This window comes from Passer montanus, unplaced genomic scaffold (assembly GCF_014805655.1).
Source record: "Passer montanus isolate IOZ18808 unplaced genomic scaffold, ASM1480565v1 scaffold7, whole genome shotgun sequence".
Taxonomy (NCBI): Eukaryota; Metazoa; Chordata; class Aves; order Passeriformes; family Passeridae; genus Passer; species Passer montanus.
In genome coordinates this window covers 6,219,440-6,232,580 of record NW_024372147.1, presented here as the reverse complement: position 1 = coordinate 6,232,580, position 13,141 = coordinate 6,219,440, and the positions used below count along the sequence as shown (strand labels likewise).

At 36.8% G+C, this 13,141-nt stretch overlaps 1 protein-coding gene across 1 annotated transcript in view; it reads left to right on the top strand.

The window, feature by feature from the left end:
* The window catches only part of FOCAD (focadhesin), an 88,990-nt gene that overhangs the window by 37,037 nt on the left and 38,812 nt on the right, over positions 1 to 13,141 (top strand). Inside the window, exons 13-18 of the mRNA XM_039729800.1 lie at positions 2,591 to 2,695; positions 3,097 to 3,198; positions 4,278 to 4,408; positions 5,984 to 6,110; positions 11,230 to 11,364; positions 11,742 to 11,792. Of these exons, the coding sequence (XP_039585734.1) occupies positions 2,591 to 2,695; positions 3,097 to 3,198; positions 4,278 to 4,408; positions 5,984 to 6,110; positions 11,230 to 11,364; positions 11,742 to 11,792 (651 nt within the window). The remainder of the gene's footprint in view (positions 1 to 2,590; positions 2,696 to 3,096; positions 3,199 to 4,277; positions 4,409 to 5,983; positions 6,111 to 11,229; positions 11,365 to 11,741; positions 11,793 to 13,141) is intronic.

Sequence of the window (13,141 nt, the reverse complement as noted above, 5' to 3'; positions counted from 1 at the left end):
TAATATATGTTTACTGTAGAGTAAACTTCATAACAAGCTAATTAATGTAGACACAGGACTTGAAATGAGATTCCCATCACAGCTGATGAAGGCTGAGCTTAAGCAGAATAACTTAGAGGGTTTGAATGCTGTTATAACTAAGGATTATGAATATAATTTTTTTATATATCATTTGGTCTCACTGCTGATGTGTAATCCAGTGTAGCTACAACTGAGAAAAATTAAGAAAGTAGTCTGTTGACTAGAGAGCTAGCTTAAGATAAAACTGAGTTGCCCTAGAACCTGCCTGTGGCAAGAGGAAGGGGTAATATGGGAAGAGACTGGAAAGTAAGCAAGTTAGGTGAGGATGTTCATCATTATAATTACATATCTGTCATCTTTACTGCTGTCTTATATAGCCTATTTGCCCAGCACAGCATTTATCAGGGATGGATATGATTTAAAGAATTAACAACATCCTCTTATCCTCTGAGTTGAGAGCCCTCCAGTTAGTCTGCTGCATATGAAACTTTTGGGATAATTTTATTACAAGATGTTTCTTCCCTATTAACATGTTAACAGTTGTATGAAAAGCTTATGTATCAGTGAATCAGTGGAGGAGCATGTGTGACCTCCCTGAGAATTTTGAAACTTAACATGGTGATGCAGGCTGCTGTGTTAGGTTAATGATTATCTCTACCCCAAAGGCATCCAATGTCCACTGCTTACACATCACCCTGCAGTTTACCTTGTATCATTCAAAGATTTAGGTAACATTAAATCAGGTGATATGTTTTTTTCTTGACACTCAAGGTACAACAGGTACCCAGATAGAAAACTGCTTGCCTCTGTCAGGTATCCTGTATTCAAGGAGACTTTTTGTCTACCTATGTTATTTGGTTTCTGTGCAACCTTTCTATTACCTAAGGCTTGATTTAACCAAAACAGGTTCTTGCTTGAAGGATGTTGAGCCTTCAGCACTCAAGTCTTATTTTGGGTTCTCTTTAATCAGGAAGTTAACTTTAGTTTTGTTCCTGTATACTTACGTACATAACTTTGTCTTGGGCAGCGCTGTTGTCTCTTTAGCATGAATAAAGCAGGGAAATACAACTGCATAGACTAGCTTGAACAAATCATTACAGTTAGGGAGTGGGAAGAAAAGGTTGGGCAGCAAATTAAATCTCATATTTTGAGTGCAGGTTTCACTTTTCTGTGTTTCAATGTTAATGCAGACATTAACATTGAATCTTATTGCTGAATTTTACCTGGGAGCAGAATTTACATTAATCAATTCTGCCAGCTGCTTGAGAAGTGGTATAACTTACTTCCCCCATGCCCTTTTCTGTTTTAAAGAATATAATTCCAACAGGGAACATCAGTGTTTCCAGTACTGTTTTGTTGTCAAATCATTGCTAAGATGGTACTGCGAAGAAATTTAGTTTTAGCCTAGCCAAAATCAGGACACAACAGAAGCTGTAAAACTGCCAACTTTTCTTAAATCCAAAAATTTGAAAGAACAGGAAGGGAGGTTGCCAATGGAAGGTGCATTCAGTTTGGGTGTGAAAATCTGTCCAAGTGAATACTACCCTAAATTCTCAGCCTCATTCAACTGGTTGTGCTTTGAAATATTTTTTAAAGCCAGTCCTCTTTCTAGGTGGGTCATAGAGTGATGACTGATTCTATAGGAGATAGACAACAACTTTGAGAAATAGAAAAAGACTAGTCAATTCCACAAAAATCTGGAATATTTTTGGTTTATAAAGGGATTTATTCTATTTAAGAATGTCAAATACTATTTGGAAAAAGGAAAAAAGTAATGCATTCTAGTTATCCATTAAGTGGTAAATGCAGATTCCAGAACATAGCTTGAGTTTATGGAAGTACCAGTTCACCATTGCTGAACTGTAAAGATAATGATGACTTGTAAAACAAACAATATTTCTTTTTGGTCTCTGACTTGGAACCAGAATACAGCCAAGTATGCAAAATCCCAGAGCACTTGAATTATTAATTATTATTCTTCCTGTGGACTGAGACAGATCTTTTTACAGTGAAAAATGGTATCATCTGCTCGTGTGAAAATGCAAGTTGAAACAACTGTTGTAGCAGAATTTTCCATTACTTTTTAACCAGTATCTGTATAAACCACTCACACACACACACACACACGTATATAATATATAAATAGTGTATGTATTTGCATGTTTCTGTGTCTTTGTGTTTTAAGTAGTCATAAAAAATGACATCATGAGTAGTTTTAATTTAAGATTAAATTTAGACACACAGTGATAAGAAGATGCACAACAAAAAAACTGCAGCACCTGCTTGTGGGAAAATACAGAAAATCTGAATTAGAAAGGGAATGGGGATATGTGTGTCTCCTTTACTTTATTGTAACTTCAGCAGCAGCTCTCTGGAAGTTTTGTACCATATAGTAAGAATGCAATAAATTATATTGTATTATGTGACAGGTTTCTCATATATGCAGGCAGAAAAAAATGCATAAAAGGTATGATTTTCTAATATGTTGGGAGAAGTTCATCTTTTCTAAGGTGTTGTGTTGCCAAATTCAGCAAATTCCAATTTATTTCCCATATTTGTTCTATTTTAGGTCCCAAATCTGATCCCTGTTCTTATATTTAAATTGGGAAGACCTTTGGAGCCTGCACTTTACAGGGAGATATTGTATACTTTGCCTACACTTGGTGTACATAAGGTCAGAATGAAAGATTTTTAATACAATGAAAACTGTATCAATAAAAGGTCATGAATTTATAAAAACTATTTAGACTGAGCAATGTATATCTTGCTTAACTGATTTTTAGGCTTTTGCATTACTTTGTAATATTTTGGATGAGATATGGTATGTGTTTTAAAGTTAAATGTACACTATACTTCACTGTCTGCACTGCATGATCATTATATATGTCATGAGAGGATGCTCTTGAACTTGTTGTTTGCTAAAGTTTTTTGGAAAATGACTTCCAGTCTTTTTCTGATATTGCACTTGGCTCATTTTTCATGGTTGTACTTGGTTGTAAATTAATGGTTTGTAGGTTACTCTTTGTCCTTGGACATATAAAATAACAAAAACACTTGGTTAAAAATTTCTTTCAGGTTTGTGTAGCTCAGATTCTACGTGCCATACACATGCTGGGGAGCACAGCTAAGCTCAGAGCAATTGCCTCACGGCTGATGACATCATTATGGGAAAGACAGGTTAGAAACTTCTTGTAGTGTCACTATAAGTCCAGTAGAAAAACTTCATTCCCATTAACCAAGGAAGAAAATAATTGTGGAGCATTGCTTCTACTATGTCTCTGTCAGCATTATGAAGTAAATGGTGTTAATGGTGTCTGTACTGATCTTCTAGTAGAGTATTTAAATAGTATGTCTTTCAAGAAACTGTATTTTCATTTCGTGACATCTGAAACTGTGATTAGAAAAAGAAATTGTCTGACAGATGGCTTTCTGCTTTTCATTATATGCAGTAAGGAGAAGATCTTATTGTTGTGGTTTAACCCCAGCCAGCAGCCAAGTACCATGCAGCCACTCACTCACACCCCACCCACCAGTAAGACTGGGGAGAAAAATCAGAAAGGTGGAAGAGGGTTGAGATATCTGGGTTGAGATAGATAGTTTAATAGGGAAAGCAAAAGCTGTGTACACAAGCCAAATAAACAAGGAATTAATTCACTACTTTCCATGGGCGGACAGGTGTTCAGCCACCTCCAGGAGAGAGATCATGTGTAATGGTGGCTTGGGAAGACAAATGTCATCAATTCAAATGTCTCTCCCTTCCTTCTTCTCTCCACTTTATATCCGGAGCATGATGTTATGTGGTCTGGAATATCCCTCTGATCAGTTTGGGTCACCCATCCTAGCTGTGTCTCCACCCAACCTCACTAGCATCCCCACCTTTCTTTCCCAGCATGAAAAGCAGAGAAGGCCTTGGCTGTGGGTAGGCTCTGCTCAGCAATAATGAAAACATCTCGGTATTGTCAGCGCTGTGTTCAACACAAATCCAAAACACAGCCCCATTCCAGCCATTGTTAAAAGAATTAACTCTATCCCAAACAAAATCAGCACAGTAATTTGCTTCTGACTTTTTTGAAGTTGCAATAGAGACCTCATCTGCAAAAGCCAGTTTGATCTCAATGTGGTATTAGAGGCAAATAATGAAAAAAAGCAAAATATGGTATGCAGTAATAAAAGTCGAAGTGTAGAAGTGCTACCAACTGAAAATCTGGTCACGCTTTTGAAGGTGTGATGATCATTTGAAATTAAATCTTTTCTAGGATCGCATTTATCCAGAACTGCAGAAGTTCTTGGCAATGTCTGATATGCCCTCTGTGTCTATTGACAAAGATGCTCAATGGGAAAAGCTGATTGCTAAAGCTGCTTGTATAAGAGATATATGTAGGCTGAGGTAAGTGCAAGTGTTACCTATCTTATATCTTTGTAAGGGAAAAGAGTTGTTTTCAGAAAATCTGCAACATTACTTTTACTTATTCTGTTACATTAATTGTGAGTAATATTTCTCTAGTTGAAACACTGACTCAGCCATTGCTAATCTGAGCAGTTACTAAGTTTTGGATTTTCTATTATGACCAATAGAACACACATACAAATGCTGTTAAAATTAAATTGTCTTCATCATGGAACTAAAGATGCATCATACACTGGTCCAGGGCAGAAACTTCAGGCATAACACTTACAGATTAGAAAAAAGGAGGGATGAAAAATAGAAAAAAGAACTAATATCTCTCATTTGATCTATTCAAAGAAGGATAGAAATTTTTTTTTTCTGAAAACCATATTTTGTCATGTGTACATTTTTGGTTCTTTATTCAGGTATAATACCACTGTTGTACAGGTATAACTGGATAATACATTGAACCTTTCTAGCTGTAATAATCCATAAATATCAGTACTTGATAATAATTTAGAGTTCCTGTAAAGAGTATTTTTAAGTGCATTAGTATTTACTACCTGGTTTTACGTGCACCCTATCATCTTTTCTGTTTGTCACCTATCTTGGGTTCCGGTTTTCACTTTCTTTCTTGAAGGTCAGCTACTAACAGCTGAGAAGGTTCAGATAACTTTTGACTATCAACTAAAAACAAATTCCTAAAGAAAATAATATTTTCTTTTACCTCTTCAACCTTCTTCCATTTTGCCAGACAGTATTTTTCAATAAGTTTTTTTAAAGTGAAAAGCAGGAGAGAAATCTCTATGCACCTGTAGAATTTTTGCCAGTTAAGTAGAATAGCTGGAATTCAGGTGCATGCACATTCTTCATGCATTTAGAAATTATTTTGAAGAAAGTGTGAACAAATAGATAAGTCACAATTTACCGTGCATATAAATCACCTACCAGACACTATTTACCAGAATCTCTTACAGAGATAGTATGAGGAACTGTTGACCACCTTGCCACCCACAACCCAATAAAACTGAATGGATAATTAAAAGACTGGAGAGCTAAAGCAGCCCGTACAGCCAGTGAGAGAAAGACAAGTGGCATTGCAGCAGGAAAAAAAAAAGAAGAAAAGGGACAACATAACTCTCTCATGTAAAAAGGACAGAAAACATTTGGTGCCAAAATCTCCACCAATACACAGTAGGAACTACTTGCAGGAGACTTCAACAAAGAATTATAAAATAGTGCATTTGAACTTTTACTCTCTGTCCCTTCCTGAATGATGTGATCTTTTAGTGAACACAACATGCTTAGACAAAACCTTCTACAACTTAACCACTCAGTGATCTTTTTTTTGGAACTTGGTGGCTGCTGATTTAATTCCCCATGTCACTCAGCCTTTAGAGCACTCTGTCATATCTTCCTTGTATGTTTTTTTTAATGTATGTGTGAACTCCCACTTCTAGGCAGTTTTACTTGTCACTTAAATAAAACCAGCAATTAATAATTTTTTGTGTATAAATCATAGCTTGTGCTTATGTGTGAATATTGCCTTTTATTTTCTTTTTTTTTTTCCTTTAGACCATACCAGCATGGAGCAGACATGTTGGCTGCAATTTCCCAGGTGTTAAATGAATGCACAAAACCTGATCAAGCTTCACCCGCTGCCATAGTATTACAGGGTCTACGAGCGCTTTGTGAGGCTGAGGTAAGATTAAATTGGCTTGTCCTTGTGTTTCGAGTTTTGCTTATGGTTCGTGAACTTTTTTCCCAGTTGGCTCTTTTTTAAGAGTACATTGAGTTGCTGTAGAATTTCTTTTTCTTCTGACAAATTTAATTCTTCTCTTCCAACATAAGTTAATAGTTCCTGGGAAATTGTACTGTGATCTCCTACCACAGCAGATCAGCCCTTCAGTGCATGAGCTGAAATTTTAAATCAGCTTTGCCGGTTTATTGCAAAGACATCATTCCTTGCATTTTTCCTTGAGATTTGAAAAGGAAAACTGTGAAGGAAAAATTATGTTTGGTACATCATTTTGATTGGCTGAAAGGCACTTAAATAATGTAATTTTTATATCTTCTTACTGGCCTGCTCTGCTGTGTCTTGTTTATAGAGTGTACCAGATAGCTAGTGAAATCACTTAGAAGCTGGGAGGGTTACCATAATGTGTCCATTGCTTACTGATGAAGAGGGCAAGTAAGCTTTGGGGCAAGCTGCCCAGAGAGATTGTGTCGTGTCCTTCCCTGAAGAATTTCCCATTCTTTTTGGATACAACGCTAAGCAACTGGATCTGATCTTATTGTAACCCTGCTTTGAGCAGGAGGCTGGGCTGGAAATATCATGAGGTCCCTTTGAACCCAAATAGTGATGCTATGATATCTCTAAGCTAGGAGACAAGGCTCTTTGTTTCCACATCCCAGACAGTGATATCCAGTGTTGTGATGCAGGCACAAACATGCTGTGAGTCTGCTACTGACAAACTGTACTATACAGGCCATCAGAGTAGTGAACTAATTATATCCTGAAGGAATATTTGATTACCCATTCTCTGCCAAACAGCAATTTTATGTTTATCCACTTCGACACTTCCACTGCAGCGTTCACTGCAGTAACACCAGCTATTGCCACATTATCTGAAATCACTGAGCAGTTCAAGAACAATATAGTGAATCATCCATAGATGTTGGTATTCAATATCATTAAAAATAGTCATACAATGATTGCTAAGAAACAATTTATTTTGGGTAATTTTTTGTTTGCATTTGGTGTGCAGTTTGGTTCTTCTTAAGATCATATAGATTCTTTGAATGCTGGCTTTGGTATTGAATCAGTGTTTTCCCAGGCTGGATTATATTTATACTTGCAAAAAGGTAGGAGTTAGATATATGATAAATTTCCTGCTATAATAAGCTACATTTCCTACATCCTACTATAATAACCTCATTTGAGAACAGATGTATACTGTACCACTGTTGAGGACTGGAAGGCTAAGACTATTCAAGATGGAAGAAAGGAAGGAGGGATGGATAGACTTCGTGAATGTTACTAGTTTTTCCTGTCCAAATTGTACTCGCTTTATTTCTCCAGCTACAGTGTAGTGTTCTGGGAGACCTAATCTACCACCTAATTATTCTGAAACTTTAACAGGGAATTCTCTTGTGATTTGGCAAGCTGGGTCACCATTTGGGTTAAGTAATTTAATCTGTCTGTTATTTATTGTTTAGACTGTAGTTTGCAGTGCATAAAAGACATAATCATAGACATTGGTTTTGTTTTGGGGTTTTCTGTCTCTGCTGCTGACTTAAGGGAAAGGGATATAGTCTCCGAGCTTTTCCACATGCAGCTGCTTAGATGTAGGATTTTAGGGAGCACCAAACTTTCAGTCAGCTTCTGAACCAGAATAATACATTTTGTTTTCATATGTATAGTGTTGACTCGGTTGATGATGGAACCCTATACACCACGTGGCTTTGTCAGGGATGAGTTCTGAGAGTCTTGGAAAGGCTCCTTTGTTAAAGTAATATGATAACAAAATGTGCTATAACATTGATTTCTTTTTTGGTTGACTCTTGTGTAAAAATAGTTTTCCATTCTGCTGACTGCAGTAATTGTTTTGTATAAAGATAATGACTTCATTCAAAGTGCATCCTGTATGAACAGTGTTAAGAGTATAAGCTTAGATTTTGTAGGACTTGCAAGAAGGGCTAGCTGCTTCCACCGCCTTTTTTTTTTTTTGGTAGGTGTAAGATAAGGTCATTACTGAATAATGCACAGTGACTTGCACATCAAAAATGAAAAAAAACCACACAGTTCTTGCCAAATCACATTTCCTCTTTTTCAGCATGTAATTTTATTTTCCCCCAGTGATTTCAACAGAAGCTAGTGTTCTTCATTTCAAGCTATCTTGGCATCTAATCAATTTCATGTATCAAGTACAGTATGCAAGCCAAGAAACATTTAAGAATAAAATTTCTAAGCATAGTGTTTAAATTCCCTTTCCATTGAAATGTTGTTGTTCTTGATTTTTCTCCTAAAATTTCTCACCTTTTAGGACTGTAGGTTACCTGAAGCAGATGTGCTTTGTCTCACCTCAGCATCTGTAAATTTAGCTTTTAGTTTTTTTCCCATCCAGCAGTCAGTGTTTTGTGGGGTGGCAAGCTTGCTATTCTAAAATCAATATTTAAAATACAAGAAAACATAAACCTAAACCAAAATATATTGTACCAAAAGTACTGTGTGATTGTTAATGTCTCCAGATGACAATGATATGTTAATTTGAACAAACCAGAATGAAAAACCCCCCATGCAACAAAAAATGAAAACAGACTTAATAAGTTTTACCAAAGTATGACACTAGCATGTCTAGATCTCTAAACACAGGTTTTCTGCATAGCACCCATCCTTTTTTTTTCAGACAGTAATTGGCATACCAATGTTGTAAAATTCTCTTATCTTGCTAGTTTTCTAGAGTATTTTGCATTTTCAGAGGGCAGGTTTGTGGAGCTGAAAGTGTCCATGGAATCACAAGGCTTTTCCTTGGGGATTCATGACTAGGAGGTAAATTTCATCACAAGGTGCTTATCACAGTTGCACTTTCCTTCAGGAAGACACCATGTAAAGGTTATTACTGCTTTTATAACCTTTCTATTTTTACTGTGGGTTTTTATGGTGGGTAAAGTACCGGTTTCCCACTGTTCCTATCCCCCTGTTCCATCAGTTTACAGTATGTCATTTGGTAGGAGTTTTCTGTAGGACAGCTGTTAAGTTGCAAGTCTAGAAAATACCATCTGTACAGACTTAAGATAGATCTGAAAATTCTGTTAGGGTGCTGGCTATTGTTTAAGGCCTTTCTTCACCTCTTATGTGAAGTTGGAGAATGTGTGTGTTACTATGGGAAAAAATGAAAGTAAACATGCTTCGCTAGCTAATGATTTGTTAGTCTTCCTAAATTACAGTAACAAACCCCCAAATGCACAACTTATTTTCCCTATATATTAATACATGTTGTGTTTGCCAGACAACTAACTCATTACAAATTTAACATTTCTAGATAGCTGATGAGGAATTTCCAGTGTTAATAGATATGTCTGTTTTTCCGAACACTGGAAGATCTTTTTTCTTATTCTTACAAACAGTCTGTTTTGAAAGAATGGAAAGAGAGGTATCATTTTCCCTTGGAATGTTACCAGATGAGGTCTTTCTAGCCATCAGTGGTTGTTACCATAGAAACACTTTCATGGGTTTGCTGTTCCTGAAATGGGTTCAACTCAAAATGTGTCTTTGGTTTTTTTAACTGCACCCTGAAATGTGTTTTGCAATCACTGTAGTGACTGCTTAATTTGGCAATTACCTGCATTCAGAGATACAAAATATTCTGTTTTTTCAGTGCAGAATATTACTAAAACTACCTTTCTCAATGCCTTTGTGGAATATCTTCATAAACATGCCTTTTATTTGATTTCGTTACATAGATCAATTTGTATTTCTCAATGTCTTTGTTCTCTGTTGCTTTGTTGTAATTTTTTATGCCTGAAAGACATTTTCATGGCATTTTCATGGCAATTGCAAATCAAGACTTTTAAGTCTTGATTTGCAATTTTTCACTTTAGAAGGCTGAAGATTATACTTTGCTTTGCCATTGCTATTTTAAAATTTTTGTCTAGACTTTGGTTCTAAGCATACATCGTTTTGGGTTTGGGGTTTTTTTGTGTTGTGGTTCTGTGGGGTGGGTGGGGGAGGGTGAACAGAATTATAGTTTCTTGGGGTTTTTGGTTCTATTTGTTGGGGTTTTTTGTTATTTATTTGGTTGCATTTTTTCTTGTTTTGTACTCTTTTTGTTGCAGTGGAGCCTGAAATCTGAAAGACAAGTAGTAATAACAGATAAATTACAGACACAATTATTTTAGGTATGGTGGCAAAATTCTGTAATGTTAAGTTCTCCACAGGTAGCAACATTAAGGTTTGATGAAATGCTCCATGAAAATTACTTGAGTTTTCAGAAAAATACACTGCTTATTATCAAGAGAAAGCATGGGCAACTGGAAACATCTCACAAGGAGAAAGGAACAACTTACAGTACTGCTTTTTATTACTTCAGCTAGAACTGTACCACCGACTGGAGCATCTTACAGACTTTTTCAGTGCCTGGAAATGCAAAACGTTGTACTGACTGCTTGTTGAGCTGTCATGCAGATCTTTGAAGGTGAAAAGAAGCTTGGTGAGATGTGTGTTGTTTCCAGGAAGGAAATTATGTATCCCAGAAGACCAATTATGTATCATGTTGTGCTCTGGTACAGCATAAATGCCTTAGTATTGGGTATTAGTTATTTAGTTTATAGTTGGACAGTTTCCAACAGTTTCTAGATTATAAACTTTTGTGTTTTGCATTTGTTCTGCAGGGTTTTTTTTGCTTTTATTGTTTTTAAAGATTAAAGGCATTTGGTTTTGGGGGCCTCCCAGCAAAAATATATTCCTCAGTGGCTTCCTCTGCTTTCATCCTATTGTCCCAGAGACAGCTTGCTTTTTACCTAATTTGACCAAGTTAAGTAGAGCAGTAATGTGGTATGAAGATACATATATTGCTTACAGTGTGTTATTTATTCGTACAGCTAGTTGCTTTCCTTCACTACTGGTGAATTACTGTGCAGTATTACTGTAATGTCAGTTGATCTACAAGTGAATTTTTAACATGCTTGCTTTTTTACTTTTTATGAACCATATATTCCTGTTCTCAAGAAGGAAGAGCAAGAACAAGGACTGGAAAGAAAAGTTATTTAAGGGAAGTTGGGATAGCTGTTAGTTATGATGCCTCCCTCTTTGCTTGCAGGTTGTTTGCATCCGTTCTACGTGGAATGCTCTGTCTCCAAAGCTGAGTTGTGATACAAGACCACTCATTTTAAAAGCACTGAATGAATTGTTTTCCCTGGTTCCCTCATTAACAGTGAACACAAATGAATTTGAAGTAAGTACTTATAGACTAAGAAGAGTCTTTCTTTTAGTATATCTTTGTATGTAACTTTTACATAAGCCTGCTTGATCTTGATAAAATTGCACCCACTGCACAGTTCAGATTAGTCAAATTAATGTTTCGTACAATTTCGGTTTTCACTTGCATTAGTGAATCCTGGGAAATAGATAGGAAATTCCAGTGGGAGGTTAATCCATGGTTTCCTTCTCACAGAATGTGTAGAGATGTGAATATGTCTGGAGTTAGAGCTGCATGCCTTCCACTTCCCTAGCTCAATCTATGTTGATGTGGCAGTAAGTTGTTTCACATAACTGCCTCTATTTCAACTACTTATTTGGTAAAAAAAAAGCATATTTTCTTTGTTTTTGTAGAAATTCAAAGCTCAAGTTATCAGCTTCCTTTGGAACAATACACAGAACGAGGTAAGTGATATAATTGAAAACATTCATTTCTGATGTCAGCAAGAAGATACTAAGTTTTATACTTTTCTGTCAAGACAGTGTCAGTAATCTAATTTTCTAATAGCGTTTTGTTCCTATTGCTTAACACTTTTTCTGAAGCAATGTACTACACGTAAAAGGTGGTAACTGAAGGTTCTAACTTCTGCCATTTCCAAGGAGAATTACAAACAAACTCTGCACTACTATGTCCTCACCTCAAGTGATGGGAACAATTTTGGGCACCACAATATAAGAAAGACATTAAATTTTTAGAGAGCATCCAAAGAATGGCCACAAAGATGGCAAAAGGCCTTGAAGGGAAGTCGTATGAGGAATGGCTGAGCTCACTTGGTCTGTTCAGCCTGGAGGTGACTGAGGGCAGACCTCATTGTAGTCTGCATCTTCCTCGTAAGGGGAAGAGGAGGGGCAGACACTAATCTCTGCTCTTAGGTGGCCAGTGACAGGACCTGAGGGAATGTCCTGAAGCTGTGTCAAGGGAGGTGTAGGATGAATATTAGAAAAAGGTTCTTCCCCCAAAGGGTGGTTGTGCACTGGAACAGCTCCCCAGGAAAGTGATCATTGCACCAAGCCTGACACAATTCAAGAAGTGTTTGGATAATGCTCTCGGGCACAAGGTGTGACTCTTGGGGATGTCCTGTGCAGGGCCAGGAGTTGGATGCAATGATCCTTGTGGGTGCCTTCCAACTCAGCATATTCTGTGAAACTTGTTTGACTTCCTCTGCAAAATTTCAGCCTCAACATGGTGAAGCATTCTTGACAAAGGTGCTGCTATGCCAGCTAACTCAATTCACTTGTGGAGTATTATAATGCAGTGGAAATGTTGGGACTATCATCACCATGGTGCTGGTGGAAGTAGTGTATTTTAGTTTAAGACTAAACCTTTTGTCAGCCTATTTTAGTGAATTTTTCAGCCCCATGGTTAATCCCAGATGACAGCTAAGTACCATGCAGCCACTAGTTCACTCCCCTTCCTTGTGGTGGGATGGGTACAGGAATTGGAAAAAGGTAAACCCCAGGGACTGAGACAAGGACAGGTTCATAAGTGAAATAAAGTAGCTGTAATAACAGCAACAACAAAATAACAGTAACAATAATAATAGAAAGGGGATATAAAGAAAGGGGATATAAAAAAGGGGATATAAAAATAGATAAAGAGGAATAAAACTCAATTACAAACAAGTGTTGCACAATACAATTGCTCACCACCTACTGAGGTATGCCCAGTCTATCTCTGAGCAGTGATGGGTACTCTCTGGCCAACTTCCCTGAGTTTATATACTAGGCATAAAGTTTTATGATATGCAATATCT